Source organism: Neopsephotus bourkii, unplaced genomic scaffold, assembly GCF_033783945.1.
Source record: "Neopsephotus bourkii isolate Nb327-2 ecotype Australia unplaced genomic scaffold, CSIRO-AGI_Nbou_v1 NB_358, whole genome shotgun sequence".
Classification (NCBI taxonomy): Eukaryota; Metazoa; Chordata; class Aves; order Psittaciformes; family Psittacidae; genus Neopsephotus; species Neopsephotus bourkii.
Genome location: NW_026900864.1, coordinates 14,795 through 35,888, shown reverse-complemented (window position 1 = coordinate 35,888; position 21,094 = coordinate 14,795). Strand labels below are relative to the sequence as shown.

At 59.6% G+C, this 21,094-nt stretch overlaps 4 protein-coding genes across 4 annotated transcripts; all 4 read right to left on the bottom strand.

The window, feature by feature from the left end:
- Positions 1–455: 455 nt before the first annotated feature.
- On the bottom strand, positions 456–5,043 carry ZP1 (zona pellucida glycoprotein 1). Its single transcript, XM_061348476.1, has 12 exons — positions 4,887–5,043; positions 4,631–4,752; positions 4,137–4,539; positions 3,066–3,560; positions 2,832–2,975; positions 1,792–1,976; positions 1,596–1,693; positions 1,321–1,448; positions 1,051–1,240; positions 814–964; positions 645–729; positions 456–559 (listed from the first exon to the last, which is right to left on the bottom strand). The coding sequence occupies exons 1-12, from the start codon at positions 5,041–5,043 to the stop codon at positions 456–458; spliced, it is 2,262 nt and encodes a 753-aa protein (XP_061204460.1).
- A 512-nt stretch (positions 5,044–5,555) lies between these two features.
- LOC133209717 (acyl-coenzyme A amino acid N-acyltransferase 2-like) lies at positions 5,556–9,032 on the bottom strand. The gene is made up of 3 exons (XM_061348464.1): positions 8,546–9,032; positions 6,268–6,470; positions 5,556–6,171 (listed from the first exon to the last, which is right to left on the bottom strand). The coding sequence occupies exons 1-3, from the start codon at positions 9,006–9,008 to the stop codon at positions 5,587–5,589; spliced, it is 1,251 nt and encodes a 416-aa protein (XP_061204448.1). The 5' UTR covers positions 9,009–9,032; the 3' UTR covers positions 5,556–5,586.
- Positions 9,033–10,694: 1,662 nt separating this feature from the next.
- Positions 10,695–14,434, bottom strand: CCDC86 (coiled-coil domain containing 86). The gene is made up of 4 exons (XM_061348455.1): positions 14,238–14,434; positions 13,310–13,439; positions 12,005–12,079; positions 10,695–10,839 (listed from the first exon to the last, which is right to left on the bottom strand). Exons 1-4 carry the CDS (start codon positions 14,423–14,425, stop codon positions 10,720–10,722), a joined length of 513 nt encoding a protein of 170 aa, XP_061204439.1. The 5' UTR covers positions 14,426–14,434; the 3' UTR covers positions 10,695–10,719.
- A 204-nt stretch (positions 14,435–14,638) lies between these two features.
- Positions 14,639–16,604, bottom strand: LOC133209709 (membrane-spanning 4-domains subfamily A member 15-like). Its single transcript, XM_061348454.1, has 7 exons — positions 16,529–16,604; positions 16,202–16,372; positions 15,944–16,063; positions 15,690–15,746; positions 15,201–15,356; positions 14,964–15,083; positions 14,639–14,821 (listed from the first exon to the last, which is right to left on the bottom strand). The coding sequence occupies exons 2-7, from the start codon at positions 16,367–16,369 to the stop codon at positions 14,813–14,815; spliced, it is 630 nt and encodes a 209-aa protein (XP_061204438.1). The 5' UTR covers positions 16,370–16,372; positions 16,529–16,604; the 3' UTR covers positions 14,639–14,812.
- Between the last annotated feature and the right edge of the window lie 4,490 nt (positions 16,605–21,094).

Below are 21,094 nucleotides of genomic sequence, written 5' to 3'. Positions count from 1 at the left end.
TGGGATAGAGGGATGGGGAATCCGGGATGGGGTAGGGGAGGGAGCCGGGATCATCCCTTCTCCAGGCTCTCCTCAGTAGCTCTTAGGGTTTTGGCCTTCCTGGGGTGGTTTGAGGTGGGTTTTGCTTTGCAGCCTCCTGTGTGTGTTTTCATCCCTGCCTTTAGCTCTGGGTTTGGGGTTGGGATCGGACCGTGGCACTGGGGAATGAGGATGGGGGGGGAATGGGTAGGGTTTGTATCCATTATGTGGCTTTATGGGGGAAATAAAGAGCTCTTCATCATCCTCTGTGCTCCATTGGGCTTGGGATGGGGGGGCTGAGATGGGGGCCTGCCATGGGACCCTTTTCCTCCTTCCTACCCCCCCTTTTAGGCACAAAGCATCCCCTCCATCCATGCTCCAGGGGCTTTATTTGATGGTGCAGCAGCAGGGATGAAGGCTGAGGAAGAGCAGGGCCTTCATCCCCCTCCTCCCACCTTGGCCACCATGGGGAAGGCGATGCTGCCCTGGGAGCTGACCGTGCCCATGGCTCCGCTTCTGGCCCTCGTTGCCCGCCGTGCTCCTGGGGAGGGACAAGGGGCCTTGGTTTGGGGGGACACAAAAAAGGGGGGGGTCCCTTCCCCACCCCAGGCCCCCCCAGGACTCACGTGAGGGCACCCCGAGGTGGCAGGAGGGGCGGCAGGGTTCAGGCTGGGCCAAGTGGCAGACGGAGGCACTGCAGGAGATGAACACCTGCGACCCACACATGGGCTCCATCAGGCTGCAGGGCCCCATAGAAGGGTCCCTGAGCCCCATAGAGCCCCATTCACCCCTCACCTCTCCCTCCAGCACTGCCATGGATGGGGGTTCCACGAAGGTGAAGGTGGAGATGACGAAGCGCTGGTAATGACTGGGGAATGGGACCTGTGGGGATGCTGGTCCAACCGGCACAAGCTGCGTCCTGTAGTTATCCCCTTCAAAGGGGCACCTTGGGGTGCCAAAGGGACCTTTAGGTTAACGCGGGTTCCCCCCCACCAAACCCCCATCTCCATCCTCTTGTTGCCCTCTGCTCACCCCTCCACCAGGATGGGCCATTGGGGCTCGGCCGTGGGCTCGGTGCTGGGGGATGCCCAGCAATGGTGCAGCACCAGCACCAGGTTGGGGTCTGTCTTCTGCAGGAGCCGAACCTCCACGTAGATGGGGTCCCTCAGCACCTTCACCAGGGGGAAGTCACCAGCGGGGTGGTAGGAGCTGTAGCTCTCATCTATGGGCATGGGGAGAAGCTGAGAGGGATAAGGGGGGGGGATACCCGGGATGAAGGGGACCAGCGGATGCGTTGCTCACCAGTGGCGATGCGCAACTGGAGCCCCAGTGGGCCCAGCCTGGCCACTGGGGCTGCAGTGGTGGGGATGGCAACCTCCATGCGGAGGGGTAGGAGCTCGCTGGCGTTGTAGATGCAGCGGGCTTGGAGGCTGTGGGAGCAGGGTAGAGATTGGTGATCCCCCCCTCCCCATCTTTTCCATTGCCTCTGGAGCCAAAGAGGAACTGGTCCATGGCCCCAGTATGAAGGCCCAGCAGGAGGAAGGATGCTGGAGGTAAGGGGGATGCTGGTATCTCACATGTAGATGCTGTCCCGTGTGATGGAGCCACGGGGGGACCCCTGCACATCGATGGTGGAGATGAGCTGGTTCTCATAGATGAGCCGGTCCTCGATGGCCTGGGGTGGGCACAGAGATGGGGGTGAGGATGCTGCGATGATGATGATGATGATGATGATGATGATGGTGATGATGATGGGTGCCACCGCATCCCCACCTGCACCGTGGTCCCGCATTGGGTGACGGCGAAGCGGAACATGACGAAGGCCTCGGTGATGCGGAGGGGCTCGCAGCCGGGCTGGTTGCTGGCCAGGCGCACGCTGTCCAGGTTGTAGGGCTGGGTGCTGAGCCCCCTTGGTACCACCAGCACGAAGTGAGCATCCAGCAGGCACTGCACCGTTGCTATGGCGACAGGGAGCGAGCCCATCAGCACAGCCCCATGGAGACATGGCATGGAAGGGGGCTTCATGCTCATCCAGTGCCATGGGCATCCCTGATGGTCCAGGATACTCCAAGCCCCTGTGTCCAGCCTGGCCTTGAACCTTGCATCCTGTCCCAACTTGCCCCGAGCATCCTGTCCCAACACCTTTGGCTTTCAAACCAGTCCCAATCTCCCTTCTAAAGGGGCACTTCCAGCCCCATTTATCCACCCAGCAGCTTCCAACCAGGGATGCAGGTGATGGCACATCCCTCCCTTTGCCCCGAGCATCCTGTCCCAACACCTTTGGCTTTCAAACCAGTCCCAATCTCCCTTTTAAAGGGGCACTTCCAACCCCATTTATCCACCCAGCAGCTTCCAACCAGGGATGCAGGTGATGGCACATCCCTCCCTTTGCCCCGAGCATCCTGTCCCAACACCTTTGGCTTTCAAACCAGTCCCAATCTCCCTTCTAAAGGGGCACTTCCAACCCCATTTATCCACCCAGCAGCTTCCAACCAGGGATGCAGGTGATGGCACATCCCTCCCCTTGCCCCGAGCATCCTGTCCCAACACCTTTGGCTTTCAAACCAGTCCCAATCTCCCTTCTAAAGGGGCACTTCAGCCCCATTCATCCACCCAGCAGCTTCCAACCAGGGATGCAGGTGATGGCACATCCCTCCCATTGCCCCGAGCATCCTGTCCCAACACCTTTGGCTTTCAAACCAGTCCCAATCTCCCTTCTAAAGGGGCACCTCCAACCCCATTTATCCACCCAGCAGCTTCCAACCAGGGATGCAGGTGATGGCACATCCCTCCCTTTGCCCTGAGCATCCTACCAGTGTTGCCATAGTAACAGGGCGCAGCCCGGTCCATGTCATCGTAGCAGCATCCCGCCTGCAGACACGCATCCCGGCCCTGTGGTGCCACACAGGGCATCCTCCCCACGGCCACTTGGCACTGCTCACGGCTCAATGGGGTACCTGGCATGGCACAAAGGGCCCTCAGCATCCCTGCATCCCACTGGTCCAGGGGTACCCATCCCATCCCATTGACCCATCCCATCCGCTTACCTGCCCCTGCTGATGGGTAGAAGAGGGCTGTGGATTGCAGCAGACTGGGTTGGGATTGAAGGCCAGGCCGCATCAAACCAGGCTGGGCTTGGGGCTGGAGTCCTGGGCGCCCCAAACCCGGTTGGGGCTGAGCATGGAGACCAGGGCGCATCAAACCCGGGCGGGATTGGAGCCCGGGATGGGATAGACCCGGTTGGGAATGGCTTGGATGGATCAGCCCAGTTTGGCTCTGGAGCCCAGCATGGACACGGTTCCCTTGGGAATGGGGCTGAGGGTTGGGATGGGTTAAACCCGGCTGGTTTGGGGGGTGAGCCCCAGGGCGTATGAAGCCCGTGTGGGTCTGAGCACCAGTGTGCATGAAGGCACCGGTGCCCTGCACCAACCCGGGCTGGTTTTGGGGTGCAAGCCCTGCACGAAGGGCTCCTGCTTGAGTCTGAGCCCTTTGGTGCACCAGAACAGGGTGGGTTTGGGTCTGCACCCCAGGGCGAAGGTGCCCTGGTTGAGTTGGAGCCCTGGGATGCACCAGAGCAGGTTGGTTGTGGGTCTGGAGTGCAGGATGGACGTGACCTGGTTGATTCTGACCCATAGAATGCATCAGACTGGGTTGGTTGTGGGTCTGGACCCCAGGACGGACCTGACCCGGTTGATTCTGACCCATAGAATGCATCAGACCAGGTTGGGTTTGGGTCTGGACCCTAGGATGGACAAGACCCGGTTGATTCTGACCCATAGAATGCATCAGTCCAGGTTGGTTGTGGGTCTGGACCCTAGGATGGACAAGACCCGGTTGATTCTGACCCATAGAATGCATCAGACCAGGTTGGGCTTGGGTCTGGACCCCAGGACGGACAAGACCCGGTTGATTCTGACCCATAGAATGCATCAGACCAGGTTGGTTGTGGGTCTGGACCGCAGGACGGACGAGACCTGCTTGATTCTGACCCATAGAATGCATCAGACCAGGTTGGGTTTGGGTCTGGACCCCAGGACGGACCTGACCTGCTTGATTCTGACCCATAGAATGCATCAGCCCAGGTTGGGTTTGGGTCTGGACCCCAGGACGGACCTGACCTGCTTGATTCTGACCCATAGAATGCATCAGCCCGGGCTGGTTGTGGGTCTGAAGCACTGAATGAAGCCGCCCCGGTTGATGCTGAGCCCCGGGATGCCCCATTCCCGGCTGCTCCTGGGGCTCTGCCCGTGCCAGGGGGGGAACCTGCTCCTGGTGCACTTGGGACATGAGCTGGGATCCCGGGATGCTGATGGAGGATTGGGATGCTTGGTGCAGGAGGCCCGGCTGGGACAGGGGGACCGGGACCCCAGGCTGGCTGTGGCGGATGCCGTTGCCATGGCCACCAGCGGGATGCTCGTTGCCAGGGGGCTGAGGACAGGTCATGTTCACCTCATAGGAGCTGAGTGGGGCTCCATTGGGTAGCATCTCCTCCAGCTGCACCCGTAGGATGTAGTGGTCCTCCTGCAATGGGGCAGGGTGGATGGGGGGGATAACAGTGACCCCCAGCCCCATAGCACTGCATTGGGGGGTGATGGAAGTGATGGAGCCTCACCTTCAGCAGCACATGGCATCCCTCATAGCCAGAGGAGAAGACGATGGCACCATCTGCTCTGCTGTGGAGCCAATGGAGGCAGATGGAGCAGTTGGCCACGTCGAAGGGGCTCCCGAGCTCATCTGTATGGGGGGGATAATGGGATCCATGGGATGCAGTGGGATGAAGGGACCTCAAAGCTCACCCAATCCCCCCCCAGCTTCACTCCGTTCCCCTTTCCCCACCCCTGCCCCATAGGGACCCCATCCCCACTCACCCAGGACCCTGATGCGGGCGCTGCGCCCACGGCTGGGATGCGCCTCCAGCTGCATCCGCTGCTCCCTGCACTCGTACCGGTAGCGCAGGAGGGAGAGGGCTCCAGGACCCAGCAGCAGCAGCAGCAGCAGGAGCCGCATGGAGCAGCTCCAGCCCATGGTGAGCACGGAGCAGGGATCAGCACCGGGGCTTTTATCCCCGGCTGCATGGAATGCGCCGCGTTCCCCACCCCTGGAATGCTGCGAGGGTGCCAGGGCTCCTCGCTCCTCTGCCCAGCAGCACTGACCTCATTGCCCTAGGGCTGTGCTCACCTCCCATGGCCGGGGCGAGCGGGCAGGGACTGGAGGCTTTGGGAATAGGGAATGGGAACGGAGCAAGGAACTTCCTTAGATCCCACCTAATCCATTCCAGTCTGATCCCATCCCTGATGAAGAATCCCCCCCCCCCAGCATCCCTGTATCCCCTTAGGACAGTGGAAGATGCTCTGAGCTCCCCACACATCCCTCAAAGCCCATTTGCCACCATCCATCCCACCCTCATCCTTTGTGGGGTTAAAGCCATCCCTCCCCTCTACCTGCAGTATTCCCAATGGGAAACCTCCCATAGGGCTCCTCCATGGTGCCCCCCCCAATCCCATACAGCACCAGGCAGCATCACTCCGAGCCCAACCTTTATTAAGGGCATCCCTTTCCCCATCCCCATCACAGCTTCGCCCCAGCACATCCCAGCTCGTGCGCTAGGAAGCGGATCATCTCCTCCCATGAGTGTTCCTGAGCCCTGGCATGGGCCTTGGCTTCACCCCCCCAAAGCAGGGGTCGGGGGCTCCCCTTGATGCAGGACATGCTGCAAAGTGGGGAGCAAGGGGGCTCAATGAGGTGCCCGGCCCCAGGGTAGGACAGGATGCGCCCATGCTCCGGCTGCATCCGTGCCATGGCCAGCTTGGCATAGAGCTTGCTGTTGAGGCTGCGGTCGGCTTCTCCCACTATAAACAGCACCTTCCCATTGATCCTCTCCACTGGGATGGCCGAGGAGCTGGGAATGGGGCGCTGGGGGTCATTGAGGACAGCGGAGTTATCCAAAGCGCCCATCTCGGTGATGAGGACGCGCTCGATCCCATAGGGAATAGCGGGGATGCGGAGGTCCTTGTAGACCAAAGGGTTGCCATGGAGGAAAGCGGTGCCGTTGATCCACACCGTGGCCACCACCGACGGCAGGAAGGAAGCCATGGCCAAAGCCACCTCTGCTCCTTTGGAGACACCGATGACGCCCAACCCAGGGCCTCGCACCTGCAATGGGAGCGCCGTGCATTGGGATGCTCCATGGGATGCGTTGGTGCTGCGGCCACCGCACCCGCACCCCGTACCCCACTGATGGGTGCTCACCTTGGGGTGCTGCAGCAGCACCGCTGTCGCCTCCTCGAAGTAGTTGAGGTCCAGCAGGGCCATGGTGCGGGGCAGGTCCTCATAGGCAAAGAAAGCCAAAGCCAGCACCGCAAAGCCCCGGCTGGCCAAGAGCCCCGCTCGGAACTCAATGAGACCTCCTGCACCCCCAAAGAGGTCCACGACGCCCGGGAAGGGGCCTGGGCCTGTGGGGGAACCCCAGGAATCATCACTGAGAGCTGGCGGCATCGTGCATCCCAATGGATGCTCCCCCCGCATCCACACTGAGGACCGGTTCCATCCCGCATCCCAATGGATGCTCCCCCTGCATCCACACTGAGGACCGGCTCCATCGTGCATCCCAATGGGTGCTCCCCCTGCATCCACACTGAGGACCAGCTCCATTGTGCATCCCAATGGATGCTCCCCCCTGCATCCACACTGAGGACCGGCTCCATCCCTCATCCCAATGGATGCTCCCCCTGCATCCACACTGAGGACCGGCTCCATCGCACATCCCAATGGATGCTCCCCCTGCATCCACACTGAGGACCGGCTCCATCCCGCATCCCAATGGATGCTCCCCCCGCATCCACACTGAGGACTGGTTCCATCCCGCATCCCAATGGATGCTCCCCCTGCATCCACACTGAGGACCGGCTCCATCGCGCATCCCAATGGATGCTCCCCCCCAGCATCCACACTGAGGACCGGCTCCATCGTGCATCCCAATGGATGCTCCCCCTGCATCCACACTGAGGACCAGCTCCATTGTGCATCCCAATGGATGCTCCTCCCGCATCCACCCTAAGGACCGGCTCCATCCCGCATCCCAATGGATGCTCCCCCTGCATCCACACTGAGGACCGGCTCCATTGCGCATCCCAATGGATGCTCCCCCTGCATCCACACTGAGGACCGGCTCCATCCCGCATCCCAATGGATGCTCCCCCTGCATCCACACTGAGGACCGGCTCCATCCCGCATCCCAATGGATGCTCCCCCTGCATCCACACTGAGGACCGGCTCCATCGCGCATCCCAATGGATGCTCCCCCTGCATCCACACTGAGGACCGGCTCCATCGTGCATCCCAATGGATGCTCCCCCTGCATCCACACTGAGGACCGGCTCCATCGCGCATCCCAATGGATGCTCCCCCTGCATCCACACTGAGGACCGGCTCCATCGCGCATCCCAATGGATGCTCCCCCTGCATCCACACTGAGGACCGGCTCCATCCCGCATCCCAATGGATGCTCCCCCTGCATCCACACTGAGGACCGGCTCCATCGCGCATCCCAATGGATGCTCCCCCTGCATCCACACTGAGGACCGGTTCCATCGCGCATCCCAATGGATGCTCCCCCTGCATCCACACTGAGGACTGGTTCCATCCCGCATCCCAATGGATGCTCCCCCTGCATCCACACTGAGGACCAGCTCCATTTTGCATCCCAATGGATGCTCCCCCCACATCCACACTGAGGACCGGCTCCATCGTGCATCCCAATGGATGCTCCCCCTGCATCCACACTGAGGACCGGCTCCATCGCACATCCCAATGGATGCTCCCCCCGCATCCACACTGAGGACCGGCTCCATCCCTCATCCCAATGGATGCTCCCCCTGCATCCACGCTGAGGACCGGCTCCATCCCGCATCCCAATGGATGCTCCCCCTGCATCCACACTGAGGACCGGCTCCATCGCGCATCCCAATGGATGCTCCCCCAGCATCCACACTGAGGACCGGCTCCATCCCGCATCCCAATGGATGCTCCCCCTGCATCCACGCTGAGGACCAGCTCCATCCCGCATCCCAATGGATGCTCCCCCCGCATCCACACTGAGGACCGGCTCCATCCCGCATCCCAATGGATGCTCCCCCTGCATCCACACTGAGGACCGGCTCCATCGCACATCCCAATGGATGCTCCCCCCTCCTTCATCCACACCGAGGACCGGCTCCATCGTGCATCCCAATGGATGCTCCCCCTGCATCCACACTGAGGACCAGCTCCATCCCGCATCCCAATGGATGCTCCCCCCTCCTTCATCCACACTGAGGACCGCCTCCATCCCACATCCCAATGGATGCTCCCCCCTCTTCATCCACACTGAGGACCGGCTCCATCCCGCATCCCAATGGATGCTCCCCCTGCATCCACACTGAGGACCGGCTCCATCCCGCATCCCAATGGATGCTCCCCCCGCATCCACACTGAGGACCGGCTCCATCCCGCATCCCAATGGATGCTCCCCCCTCATCCCATTACTCACCAGGCGGCAAGAAGAGGGCCCCCCGGACCCTGCCCTCCCTGATGGGCACCCTCTGCACCCCAGCACCCACAAACCAACGCTCGGCTTCACAGGAAGCCAAGGGCCGGTCCTGGGGTCCATCGACGAGGAGGACGCCATCGAAGGCTTCCACATGGATGCGGAAGGGGCTGCCGGTCACATCCCTCTTGAGCAGGCGGCGGAAGGGGGTATCCGGCTGCAGGGACCACAGCAGCCCCATAGGGGAGAGGCCTCTGTAGGTACCACCAAGGGCAGGTTGGTACCCGGGGTCCACCTCGCCCATAGCATCCGCACGGAAGAAGGCCCGGGCTTGGAAGCGTTCCCCTTGCTCATCCCGGAGCCAGGCCCGTAGGGTGATGAGCTGGGATGGGGACAGGCCCCGCACCAGCACCCGGATGGGGCGGTCGGCGAGGGAGGAGCGCGGCGTCACCGTCACCTCCACCATGGGGCACCTATGGGGATGGAGAGGAGCATCCTGGTTATGGTATGGGGGGGGATCCAGCTCTGACCCCAACCCCTTCCACTGGAGCAGGGTGCTCCAAGCCCATGGGATGGGGCAGCCACAGCCTCTCTGGGCACCCTCATAATGAAGGATTCCTTCCTTACATCTAAGCTGCATCCCCCCTGTTTCACTCTGAACCCATCACCCCTCATCCCATCACTCCCATCCCTGATGGAGAATCCATCCCCAGCATCCCTGCATCCCCATCACCCCTCATCCCATCACTCCCATCCCTGATGGAGAATCCATCCCCAGCATCCCTGCATCCCCATCACCCCTCATCCATCACTCCCATCCCTGATGGAGAATCCATCCCCAGCATCCCTGTATCCCCTTCACACACTGGAGCTGCTCTGAGCTCCCCACACAGCCCCAGTGCTCCCAGCCTGGCTCCATCCGGGACCTGCTCCATCCCCAGAGCATCCCCATGTCCTGATACTGGGCACATCAGGGCTGGATGCAGCATCCAAGGGGCAGCATCACCCCATTGACACCCCCTCTAACAACAGGGACACCCCTTTTACTCCTCTCCCCCACCCCCAGCACCCACTTTTCCCCCTCCCCATCCTCCTCCTCTGCACCCCAAAACCATGGGCAAGGGGACAAAGGGCAAGGGGGGTTGCCCCATCTATGGGCCCCCCATTCCCATACAGGCAGAGATCCCAGCAAGAACACTGGCTCTATCCCAACCCTGGTTAGGGGACACCGCATAGACCCCATTAGGAACAACAGCCGCCCCGACGCCACGGGGATGGGCTCCAAACCACCCCCCCCCCCCCTTCCAACCCTCACCTCTTACCAGCAGGGCAAAGGCTGGTTAGGAAGTGTAGGGAGGGAGGTGGTGGAAGAGGTTGGGCTTTTCCATGCCTTGGGAATCATTCATTAACCAGGAAGCAACGAGGGCAAAGCCCTTCTGCCCTATGACCCGTTGGCAACCACCCCAGTGCACCCCATAGACGCCGCCTTCCTTGCCTCTGGAAGCCCTCAAAGGGATCCCCATCCCCAATGCTGCTCCATGGGGCTACATCAAGCTCTGCCCCACACATTGGGGTCCCTCCAGCTGTGATTAACCCTTCCTTAACCTTCCTGTTCATCCCATAGGCCCACGGTGTTCCCACAAGGATGGAGCTGGGTACCACCACGTGCTCCCATTCCAGGGCTTTATCCCATTGGAACCACCCAGTGACACCCTCAAGAGGGATGGAGAATGGGGTGCTCATACAGCAAGAAAAACCAGGAATATGAAGAGATTCCAGCCCCACATTCCCTTCCCATCCCCATAGGGCAGCAGAAACAAACCCCCTTCCTTTGGGATGCGCTCCAGGGCTCATTCCCAACGGGATGGATGGGAGATCATCGTCCCAATGGAGATGAGCTCCTTTATTTAGCACAGAGGAGACCCCAAAGCGGCCCCATCACCACCACACAAAGCCATTGGGAGGGGATTTTGGGTTCAGTTCCTACTCATTTTGGTACAAAAAAAGGCAGATTTGGGCCATTTGAAGCCATTCTTCCAGCCCCAACCTGCGCTCTCCAAAGGCAGGACAGGACCCTTGGAGCCATAGGGATGCAGAGCCCACCCCAGCTCTGCCCCATTGCATCCAGCTTATGGGGCGGGCAGCAGGACCCACAGAGCATGGAGGTGATTCCCGGCTCATTCCATGGCTGCTTTGCTCCTGATGGGTTCCTTCTGGAGCAGGGCCAGGGTATCCCTCTTCTCCACCCGCCTCAGGTGCTTCTTCTTGGCTCGCTTCAGCTTCAGAGGGTTCCGGATCTGGAGGAGAAGGAGGAGGAAAAGGGCTCCAGATCCCAGCTTCCCACCCTGCTCCGGTGCCTTAAAGGGGAACCCTTGGCACCAGGACCTGGGTATTTCATCTTCAAACTCTTCCATGGGGATGCTCCAACAGCTCCCAAGGCTCTTCCATAAGGAAAACCCCAACTTCCCTCCATGCAAACGCAGCCTCAGTGCTCTCATCCCTGCTATGGGCTTATCCAGGCACAGAGGAGCCCTTCCCAATGCAGTTATGGCCTTAGGGCTCTTCCCATGGGATGCAGGGATAGGACCTCAGGGGTTGATGCTGGGACCAGTGCTGTTTAATACCCTCATCAATGACCTGGATGGGGGAACTGAGGGTACCCTCAGCAAGTTCACTGATGATGCTAAACTAAGGGAGGCTGCCACAACAGGACCTAGATAGGGAATAACGTGATGCAATTCAACAAGGGTAAGTGTAGAGTCCTGCATCTGGGCAGGAACAACCCCATGGACCAGTATAGGATGGGGTTGACCTGCTGGAAAGGAGTCAATGGGAAAGGGACCTGGGGGTGCTGGTGGATAGAAGGATGCCCATGAGCCAGCAATGTGCCTTTGTGGCCAACAAGGCCAATGGTGCATTAGAAAGGGGGTGGTTAGTAGGGCAAGAGAGGTCCTCCTTCCCCTCTACTCAGCCCTGGTGAGACCCCATCTGGAATACTGGGTCCAGTTCTGGGCCCCTCAGTTCAAGAAGGACAGGGAATTGCTTGGAAGAGGCCAGCACAGAGCCTGGAGCATCTCCCTTATGAGAGGCTGATGGAGCTGGGTCTCTATAGAGGAGACTGAGGGGTGACCCCATCAATGCTTATAAATAAAGGGTGAGCATCAGGTAGGTTTTTCCAGTGATGTCCAGTGCTGGGACAAGGGGCAATGGGTGTAAACTGGAGCATAGGAGGTTCCATGTGAACATGAGGAGGATCTTTACTGTGAGAGTGACAGAGCACTGGACCAGGTTGTGGAGTCTCCTATGTTGGGGATACCCAAGTTCCCATGGGATGTACTCTGTTTCCCTGCTCTTGTAGGGGATTGGACCTGATGATCTCTTGAGGTCCCTTTCCAAGCCTTGGGATGCTGGGATTCTGGGCCCTGGAGCACTGAGGGCTCTGGTGATGCCCTGGTCACTCACCACTTGCACGATCTCCGCCTTGCGCTCATTCTCCAGCCTCCGCTTCATGTTCTCCTCTCGCCGCCTCTTCTTCTCCTATGGGAACATTCCCTGCTGATTCCCACTTCCCAAATGATCCCACACCAACAGCATCCCCAACCCCATCCCATCCTCCCCATCAGGAACTGCACAGCTTGGACCCTGCGGCACAAACAGCATCCTCCTTGCTCCACGCTGGAGCTGACACTGGAATTCCATAGGGAATTCGGCTCCACCACAGGGAATTCCCCATCCCAGCTGCTCCCTGGAAGCATCTGTGCTCACTGCAGGGCTTTGCCCCGCTCATCCCATGGTGCCACAGCCCCTGGATGGGGGCACACACATGGGGAGGTGGAAGGATCCTGACCCTGCGATGTGGTCCTGAGCTCATCCAAGCAAAGGGAATGGGGCATCCCCTTGGATTGGTGTTGCCACATCAACCCAGCACCTTCCTATGATGCCATGGCATGATGGATGGCATCCCCCTGGACCACAGGAGGCTTTCGGCACCGTCTCCCATCGCATCCTTGGGTACCAGCTCAGGAAGCAGGGGTTGGATGGATGGGACAGGGAAGCGGCCGAGTGGCCCAGAGGGTTGGGATCAGTGGGGCAGGACCCACTTGGAGGCTTGCCATGGTATTCCCAAGGGATCAACGCTGGGTCTGCTCCTACTGAACTCATCAATGCCCCCTCCATGGGGCAGAGCTGGGGCCACCTCAAGCTGTGCTGCCACAAACAGGACCCCCCCATAGGGGAGAAACCTCCTGAGGCCCCACAAGGGCAAGAGGAGGCAGAACCCCAAGCACCAGTAAATGGGGGTGCCCCCCACTGGCAAGGACCTGGTTGGGGGGGTGATGGCTTAACCATGAGCAGCTTCCTGTTCCATGAGCACCCTGGGATGCATCAGGAGCCTGGGGAGGTGATGCTGCTCTATTGAACCATGGGGATGCCATGGCTGGAGCCCTGTGTCCCAGTCCCAGAGACCAGAGGGATGCTCAGGGGCTGGAGCATCTTAAAGGGGAGACTGGGTCTGATTCATGTGGAGCCTGAGAGGGGATCCCCTCAGTGCACCAGGGGGAGGCCCAGCAGGAGCAATGGCAATGAACAGAACCAGAACCATGAATAGGAGCTTATTGATGCTGAGGGTACCACAGCCCTGGTGCAGGGTGGGATGCAGAGCATCCCTCTCTGGATGCCTCCTGTGTAACCCACCCTGGACCACAGCATCTCCTTCCCCATGGTGCTGATGCTCCATAGGGATAATGTGTTGGGGGGGGACCCTGGTACCTCTCTCTCCCTCCTCTTCCCATCCTGCAGCTGCCGAGCCAGGGCCTGCACCAGCTTCTTCTCCTGCCGCTCCCGCAGCTTCCGAGGCCAGGAGCTGCGCAGGGCCTTGTCCTGGATCATGTGGGAGAACCTGGGGATGGAAGGGGGGGGAAAGGAGGCAGAGCTGAGGCAGGGACCCCCCCTCTTTGCAACGGCCTCGGCTCATCCAAGCCTTCCCCTTCCTAAGCCTATGGAGACCCCGAGGGATGCAATGGGCACAGCATCCTCGCAGCATCCCCATGGGCTTGCTCCATCAGCTGCAGGTCCCCCTTGTGTTGGGGACACCCCAAACCCCTTCCCATCACCAAACCCCTCCCAAACCCCTTCCCATCACCAAACCCCCCCCAAACCCCTTCCCATCACCAAACCCCCCCAAACCCCTTCCCATCACCAACCCCCCCCAAACCCCTTCCCATCACCAAATCCCCCCCAAACCACCCCTTCCCATCACCAAATCCCCCCCAAACCCCTTCCCATCACCAAACCCCCCCAAAACCCCTTCCCATCACCAAACCCCCCCCAAACCCCTTCCCATCACCAAACCCCCCCCAAACCCCATCACCAAACCCCCCAAACCCATTCCCATCACCAAACCCCCCCCAAACCCCTTCCCATCACCAAACCCCCCCCAAACCCCTTCCCATCACCAACCCCCCCAACCCCTTCCCATCCCACAGCCCCCCCAAACCCCTTCCCATCACCAAACCCCCCCCAAACCCCTTCCCATCACCAACCCCCCCCAAACCCCTTCCCATCACCAAACCCCTCCCAAACCCCTTCCCATCACCAAACCCCCCCCAAACCCCTTCCCATCACCAACCCCCCCCAAACCCCTTCCCATCACCAAATCCCCCCCAAACCCCTTCCCATCACCAAACCCCCCCCAGACCTCTTCTTGCCGGGGTCCTTCCACACCCGCCCTGACTTGGGTTTGCCCCTCGGGATCGCGGCCGCCGCCTCCTTCCGCTTCTTGGCCGCTTTCCGACGCCTCCGGACCGGGGCCGGGGCCGGGGCCGGGGCCGCGGCTCCGCTCCCTCCATTGCCCGGTACCGGGGTCCCCTCCCCTTCCTCCTCCATCCTCCACGCTGCCCCCTCACGCTGGTCGCCGCGTGATGACGTCACCGCGCGCCGCACGCACACGGCGACGCCTCGGCGGCCATATTGGAATCGGGCACTTCCCCCCCTCCCTGCTTCCTCAACGCCACCGGGCGGCGGCCGCCATCTTTGTTGAGGGCAAACGGGCCCATAGCGGTACCCGGTGCTCTCCCGGTCCCTTCATCCCCGCAGTGATGCCAATGCAATAAAGAGCCTTTATTGTGGCGCTGAGGACCGCGGTGCCCTGCCCCGGGGGTAGCGGGGGTCTCAAGCTCCGATCCCAGCACCCCCAGGGATCAGGGAGCATCTCAGGGGCTCCAGCATCGCGGATGCAGCTCTCAATAGTGATGGCTCCGTGCCTGGCCATGGCTACATCACCTAAAGGAGAGGATAAAGGGTGGAATCCCGCTTTGGGAGCCATAAAGAGGATGCTGGGGAGCCCCTCTGAGGAGGGAAATCTGCCCTGATCCCATGGGATGCCGGATCCAGCATCCCGAATGCTCTGGTGTTAACCCCTCACCATGCGGGTGTAGCTGTGCTGCTTGACAGCGTGGTACCCAAAGGCCAGCACCGCCACGGCCACGCAGAACTCGAGCAGGATGAAGACCACGAGCAGGGAATCCATCCCATTGCTCAGGAGCTGCGAGGAGCGGGACCTGCATCCCCTCTCCGTTGCCTGGCAACGGCTGTGCCGCACGGATGGAGGCGGGGACCCTGCATCCCATCGGGACAAGGGCAGGGGGGGGGTGGTTCTAACCTTGCTCTCGCTGTGCCAGCACCACTCGGCTCTGAGCTGGATCCCAGTGCTGGGCTCGCAGCCGGGGCTGTCGCGGGTGATGGCCGTGCTGTGGAGCAGGGCGGCCACCAGCGTGCTCAGGATGAGGCCGGCATTGAGCACGCAGCACGTCTTGACCTGCGTGAGGCCCCCCTCCGTCAGCGGCTCCATCCCTTCCCGTTGCCATGGAGACCCTGGGAGCAGCTCCCTGAGCGTTCCAGTGTGGATTATTCCACTGGGATCCAGTCTACTCTTGGAGAAGCCGCCCAGAGCATCCCCTCTGTGTGTGCCCTTTGTCCCCATCACCACACCAAGCCCTTCATAGAGACCCAGACTCCCAAGCACGGGGCAAGCGTTGCCTTGGATCCTATGGGGTGAATCCCATAGGATGGATCCCAGCACCACTGGAAGGAGCAGGAGGCATGGAAGCAATGGGAGATGCTCCCCCCAACCCAAGGGATCCCCCCTCACCAGGAGGATGCTGTCTCGCTTCTCGCTTTCCACCAGCAGAGAGCCCGAGACCAGGAGCTGCTCAGGGAACAGAGGCATCAGCAGGGATGCTCCTCTCCCATCCCGCTCATCCCAGTGCCCATCCCACTGGGAATCGTGTTTGGGATGGAGAGTGGGAGACGTGGGTGACAACGGGATCTGCTCCCGCATCCACCCGGATCCCTTTGTCCTCATTGGATAATGAGGAGATGGATTCCAAGCACATCCCTGCTTACCAGGAGCCCCAGCCAGAAGAGGACCCCACTGGCCACGGGGAGGGCAGGTTTCTGATGCTCCGCTGCCGTCAGGATGATCCCAAAGCAGATGTGGATGATCCCAGTGAGGATGTGGATGGTCTAAGGAAGGATCGGGCATCACCAGCATCCCACCTCCATCACCCCAACCAACCACCAATCAAGGAGACCCTCCAGCAGGCCGTTCCCATGGGATACGCACCCCAAGTGCCCCATCCCTTGGGAATTGCCATCTCTCACCCCCAACGCCTTGGGCTGAGCCCTTCGGAAGCCCCGCACTTGGAATGACACCGGTGCTGCCGCCGGCCTGGAGCTGGGAGCCAACTGGGCCACACGGGGGTCGGAGGCTGGGATGACTTCCGTGATGATGCGCACCCCTCCAGCATCCGTCACCGTGGTGGCCGCCATTCCCTAGGGATAGAGCAGGGGAAGCTGCAGGATGAGGCCTTCAGCTCCAGGAAGCAGCACATGGATGCATCCATGGGAGCACAAGCGGCTCTGGCATCCCCTTATGGAGGTGTCCTGCATCCCAATCCTGCTCCCAGCACCTCATCCCAAGCCGGGTACCTCCTTCAGCTTGCCTTTACCCTCCTCTTCTTCCCTATGGGCTCCCCAGGGCCGTGCTGATCCCAATGCCCTTTGCTCCCTGCAGGAAGTTTGCTCATGGAAATCCCTCTTGCTCAATGAGGTGGCTTTGGCCAAGAGTGAGGAATGAGGCTGGGAAAGCCTCCCCGGGAAGCTCCTTTATCGCCTTTCCTTTGGGATTCTCCTTCTGGAGCTGCGGATCCATCCCTGGGGAATGGGATGGATCCATCCGGATCCACAGGGATGGGGCCCTTTGTGATGGGAAGCAAGAGCTAAGCCTGGGATCGGAGCTCCCATGGGATAAGCTCTGGGTGCCCCCTTCCTCCCAGGTCTCCATTCCCACTGCTCCCCATTCCCAGTGCTCTCCAGGAGGGATTCCATGGGTGTTGGATGTCAGATGCTGGTCCCATCCGGATACACAGGGATGGGGCCCTTTGTGATGGGAAGCGAGAGCTAAGCCTGGGTTCGGAGCTCCCATGGGATAAGCTCGGGGTACCCCCTTCCTCCCAGGTCTCCATTCCCACCGCTCCCCATTCCCAGTGCTCTCCAGGAGGGATTCCATGGGTGTTGGATGTCGGATGCTGGTCCCATCCCTTCCTCATCCTCCGTGCTCAGGGAGGTCTCCAGAGCTCCGGCTCCGCACCAAGAGCACAAATCCCATTGATCCCAATGGGATTGTGCTGCAGGACAAGGACAAATGGGACAAGGTGGGATTGAACCAGCTCAGGGCTGTGGGGACAGGATTCCACTTGGGATTGTCCTCCCTTGGAGATGAAGCTATTCCTTACAACGGGAATATTTAACTACAGGCTTCCAGCCGCAAGGACCTGCAGGCAGCATCACACCACATCCACTGTGCTTAGGAGCCGCATCCCGGCTCCATGATCCCAGAAAAGACCGGATTCCAACCGCAGGGTTTTAGGAGCAAGGCTTGGAAGTGCCTTTTCCTTCCCTTCGGCCCTAGAGGGAGCCGGCAGTCCTGCTTTGGAAGCCCTCAGCCCCCAGCGTTAGGGCCAGCATCGGGATGTGGTCCCCATCCCACCATGGAGCTGACTTGCATGGAATCATGGTTGGGATAAAGGGAGCTTAAAGCTCTTCCAGTTCCCTCATCCAGGGATATCTTCCACTTCAAGCAGTTTGCTCCAAGCCCCTTGTGACCAACCTGGATCACGTTGAGCATCCCAATGCATCCCTCCATCCTGCATCCAGCAGGGAGCAAGCACTGGGCCTTGTAAAGGGATGCTGGTTTTCCAAGGAAAACATGGACATGGATGAGGTTCATTGCACTCCCAGTGCCTCTCAGGCTGTCATTCCTGCTGGAAAATCCCAAAGGATAATGGGCCCCTTTCAACACCCCAGTGCTAACAAGAGCTCCCATTCCCAGCATCCAAAGGGGACGGAACACTTGATCCAGCGTGGAAATGCTGCGATCCCCTCTTGAGCCTTTAGGCTTCCAGCATCCACACAGCCCCTATTCCCCATTGGAAGCTCTGGCTATGGTGGATTCCCTCCCACATTCCTAAAGCATTCCAGAGGGTTTCAGCCTCGCAGCCACAAAGAGCCAAGGGAAGGAGCTATGGGGAAAGCACATTTCCCCTTCTAACCATAGCCAGCTCCAGGTGGGGATGGCAGCATCCCAAAGGAGGATGTGCGGATGTCTTTGGGATGCAGGGAAGAGGCAAAGCCGCTCGGTGCCGCATTCCAGCCCTAATTTATGGAGGAATTCCTGGCTTTGCTGATAGATCCAGCACATTCCATGGGTTTTATTATTCATCCTATTCATGTAGGTGGAGTTGTGCTTTCCTGACAGCTGGAATTCTGTTCTATGCTGGATCTTCTCCCTTTCCAATCCCTATCTGCTGCTCGCACAGGGCTGGACAACAGGTCTACCCCATGGGATGCAAACACATCCCAATGGCTCCATTCCAACGCTCCAGCATCCCATAGGATGCAATGGGAAAGCCTGGCTGGGTGCATCCCTTCCCACCATAACAGCACAAGTTTATGAGCCTGCTGGAAGCCTTTTCCAAGCCCCAAAATCCTGCTTTTTTCCAAAGAAAATAGCCTGGGAATATATATCCCCATAGGAACCCCAAAAGCCAGCCTTGTGCTTCGCTTCCCCCTGCAGCCCCAATGCAATCCCAGGTGCGTTATCCCTGCTCTGTGTCCCATAAAGCCACGGATGGAGCCATCACCATTGGGAAAAGGGGAGGAGAAGGGGATGAAGAGGCAGCCACTGCCCTAAATCCAAGGGGATTGGTACCCAGGAGGACCTGGATGCTTTGGGAACAGAGGATCCAGGGCAGCATCAACCCGGGGTGGGCTCATGGGCACTGGGGTGCTTACCCTTTACCCCCGGCTCCCCTTGTTGGGGTGGGGGGGTCCCCCCCATTTCAGCTCCACATCTCCCCCTTTCCCCTCATTATGGGATGCAGAGCCCAGCTCTGCATGGATATAAAGCCTACAGGATCTTCGGGACCAATCCCTGTGCTTGGTACCCATAGGAGGGTGGCACAAGGATGCGCTCATCACCCTGCGTGTGGGACCAGCATCTTTTGGGGTGATGAGGGCAGGGATTGACCCCAATCCCCATCATCGGCAAGGCAGGGACAGGGACAAGGAGCAGGGGAAGGAGCAAGGACAGGGAGAGGGAGCAGGGCCCTTGGTTTGCTCCTGGGAAGAGGAGGAGGAAGAAGAGGAGAGGAAAAGAAGAGGAAGAGGAGGAGAAGAGGAAGAAAAGGAGAAGAAGGAGAAAGAAGAAGGACAAAGAGAAAGAAGGAGAAAGAAGGAGAAGGACAAGGAGGAAAGGGAGGAAAGGAAGAAGAGGAAGAAGAGGAGAAGAGGAAGAAAAGGAGAAGGGGAAGGATAAAGGAGAAGAAGGACAAGGAGGAAAGGAAGAAGAGGAAGAAGAGGAGAAGGAGAAAGAAGGAGGACAAGGAGAAAAGGAAGAAGAGGAAGAAGAGAAAGAGGAGGAAGAAGAGGAAGAAGAGGAGAAGAGGAAGAAGAGGAGAAGAAGGAGAAGGAGGAAAGGAAGAAGAGGAAGAAGAGAAAGAGGAGGAAGAAGAGGAAGAAGAGGAAGAAGAGGAGAAGGAGAAAGGAGAAGAAGAAGAGGAAGAAGAGGAAGAAGAGGAAGAAGAGGAAGAGGAGGAAGAAGAGGAGAAGAGGAAGAAAAGGAGAAGGAGGAGAAAGGAGAAAAAGGACAAGGAGGAAAGGAAGAAGAGGAAGAAGAGGAAGAGGAGGAAGAAGAGGAGGAAGAGGAGAAGAGGAAGAAAAAGAGAAGAAGGAGGAGGAAAGGCAGAAGAGGAAGAAGAGGCTCCACCCCCTCCCCATTGGCTCCACCCCCATCCCCACTGCCCCCCCCCATCCCCATTGGCCCCCCCATCCCCATTGGCCCCTGCCCATCCCCATTGCCCCCCCCATTGGCGCCCCCCCATTGGCACCCCCCCATTGGCGCCCCACCCCCCCCATTGGCGCCCCTCCCCCCCATTGGCGCCCCCCTCTCCCCATTGGCGCCCCCCTTGTCCCTATAAGTGCCCCCCTCCATTGGTGCAGGGGGATGGTCGGAGGGGTGGTCCCTTGTGCCCCCCAACTCCACCCATGTGTCTTTCATTTACTGACATGGGGTGCTCATGGAGCTCTTGGCTGGACACCATCGGGGGGGATGTGGGGATCCAGCCCCCCCCGTGATGCTCTCCACAGCCCCAGCTCTCAGGGAGGAGATGCTCTGTGCCTAATGGCCTTGATGGATCTTTCTGCCAGGAACTGGCTGCAAAGAGCTTTTTGCTTTCTTCATTTTCTCTTTATTCCCTCCTGTCTGAGCTCCTGTAACCACAGCCTGGGGGGGGGCGGCTGTAAATGGGGCTGTAGCTCAGCCAGGAGCTTTTTGGGGAGATGGGGGGGGGGCACAAACCACTTTGGGGGGTGGCTTTTGTCAAGCATCCTTTCCTATGAGCGTGCTGTGGGAGGGGGTCTGAGCATCTTCCCCTAGGGAGTGGGTACCACTGAGCATCTTCCCTTAGGGAGTGGGTACCACTGAGCATCTTCCCTTAGGGAGTGGGTACCACTGAGCATCTTCCCTTAGGGAGTGGGTACCACTGAGCATCTTCCCTGATGGGGTGGGTACCACTGAGCATCTTCCCTTAGGGAGTGGGTACCACTGAGCATCTTCCCTGACGGGGTGGGTACCACTGAGCATCTTCCCTTAGGGAGTGGGTACCACTGAGCATCTTCCCTTAGGGAGTGAGTACCACTGAGCATCTTCCCTTAGGGAGTGGGTACCACTGAGCATCTTCACTGACAGGGTGGGTACCACTGAGCATCTTCCCTTAGGGAGTGGGTACCACTGAGCATCTTCCCTTAAGGAGTGGGTACCACTGAGCATCTTCCCTTAGGGAGTGGGTACCACTGAGCATCTTCCCTTAGGGAGTGGGTACCACTGAGCATCTTCCCCTAGGGAGTGGGTACCACTGAGCATCTTCCCTTAAGGAGTGGGTACCACTGAGCATCTTCCCTGATGGGGTGGGTACCACTGAGCATCTTCCCTTAGGG

Coding starts and splice junctions, on each gene's coding strand:
- LOC133209717 (XM_061348464.1), bottom strand. CDS start 9,008: ATGGTGGAGGTGACGGTGACGCCGCGCTCCTCCCTCGCCGACCGCCCC. Junction 6,471..8,545: donor GGCCCTCTTCTTGCCGCCTG/GTGAGTAATGGG, acceptor GTTCCCCCACAG/GCCCAGGCCCCTTCCCGGGC. Junction 6,172..6,267: donor TGCTGCTGCAGCACCCCAAG/GTGAGCACCCAT, acceptor CTCCCATTGCAG/GTGCGAGGCCCTGGGTTGGG.
- LOC133209709 (XM_061348454.1), bottom strand. CDS start 16,369: ATGGCGGCCACCACGGTGACGGATGCTGGAGGGGTGCGCATCATCACG. Junction 16,064..16,201: donor CTCAGCCCAAGGCGTTGGGG/GTGAGAGATGGC, acceptor ATCCTTCCTTAG/ACCATCCACATCCTCACTGG. Junction 15,747..15,943: donor TCTTCTGGCTGGGGCTCCTG/GTAAGCAGGGAT, acceptor TTCCCTGAGCAG/CTCCTGGTCTCGGGCTCTCT.
- CCDC86 (XM_061348455.1), bottom strand. CDS start 14,425: ATGGAGGAGGAAGGGGAGGGGACCCCGGTACCGGGCAATGGAGGGAGC. Junction 12,080..13,309: donor GGAAGAGGAGGGAGAGAGAG/GTACCAGGGTCC, acceptor ATGTTCCCATAG/GAGAAGAAGAGGCGGCGAGA. Junction 10,840..12,004: donor AGGCGGAGATCGTGCAAGTG/GTGAGTGACCAG, acceptor CTTCTCCTCCAG/ATCCGGAACCCTCTGAAGCT.
- ZP1 (XM_061348476.1), bottom strand. CDS start 5,043: ATGGGCTGGAGCTGCTCCATGCGGCTCCTGCTGCTGCTGCTGCTGCTG. Junction 4,540..4,630: donor GATGCCATGTGCTGCTGAAG/GTGAGGCTCCAT, acceptor GCCCCATTGCAG/GAGGACCACTACATCCTACG. Junction 965..1,050: donor TGGCCCATCCTGGTGGAGGG/GTGAGCAGAGGG, acceptor TGGCACCCCAAG/GTGCCCCTTTGAAGGGGATA.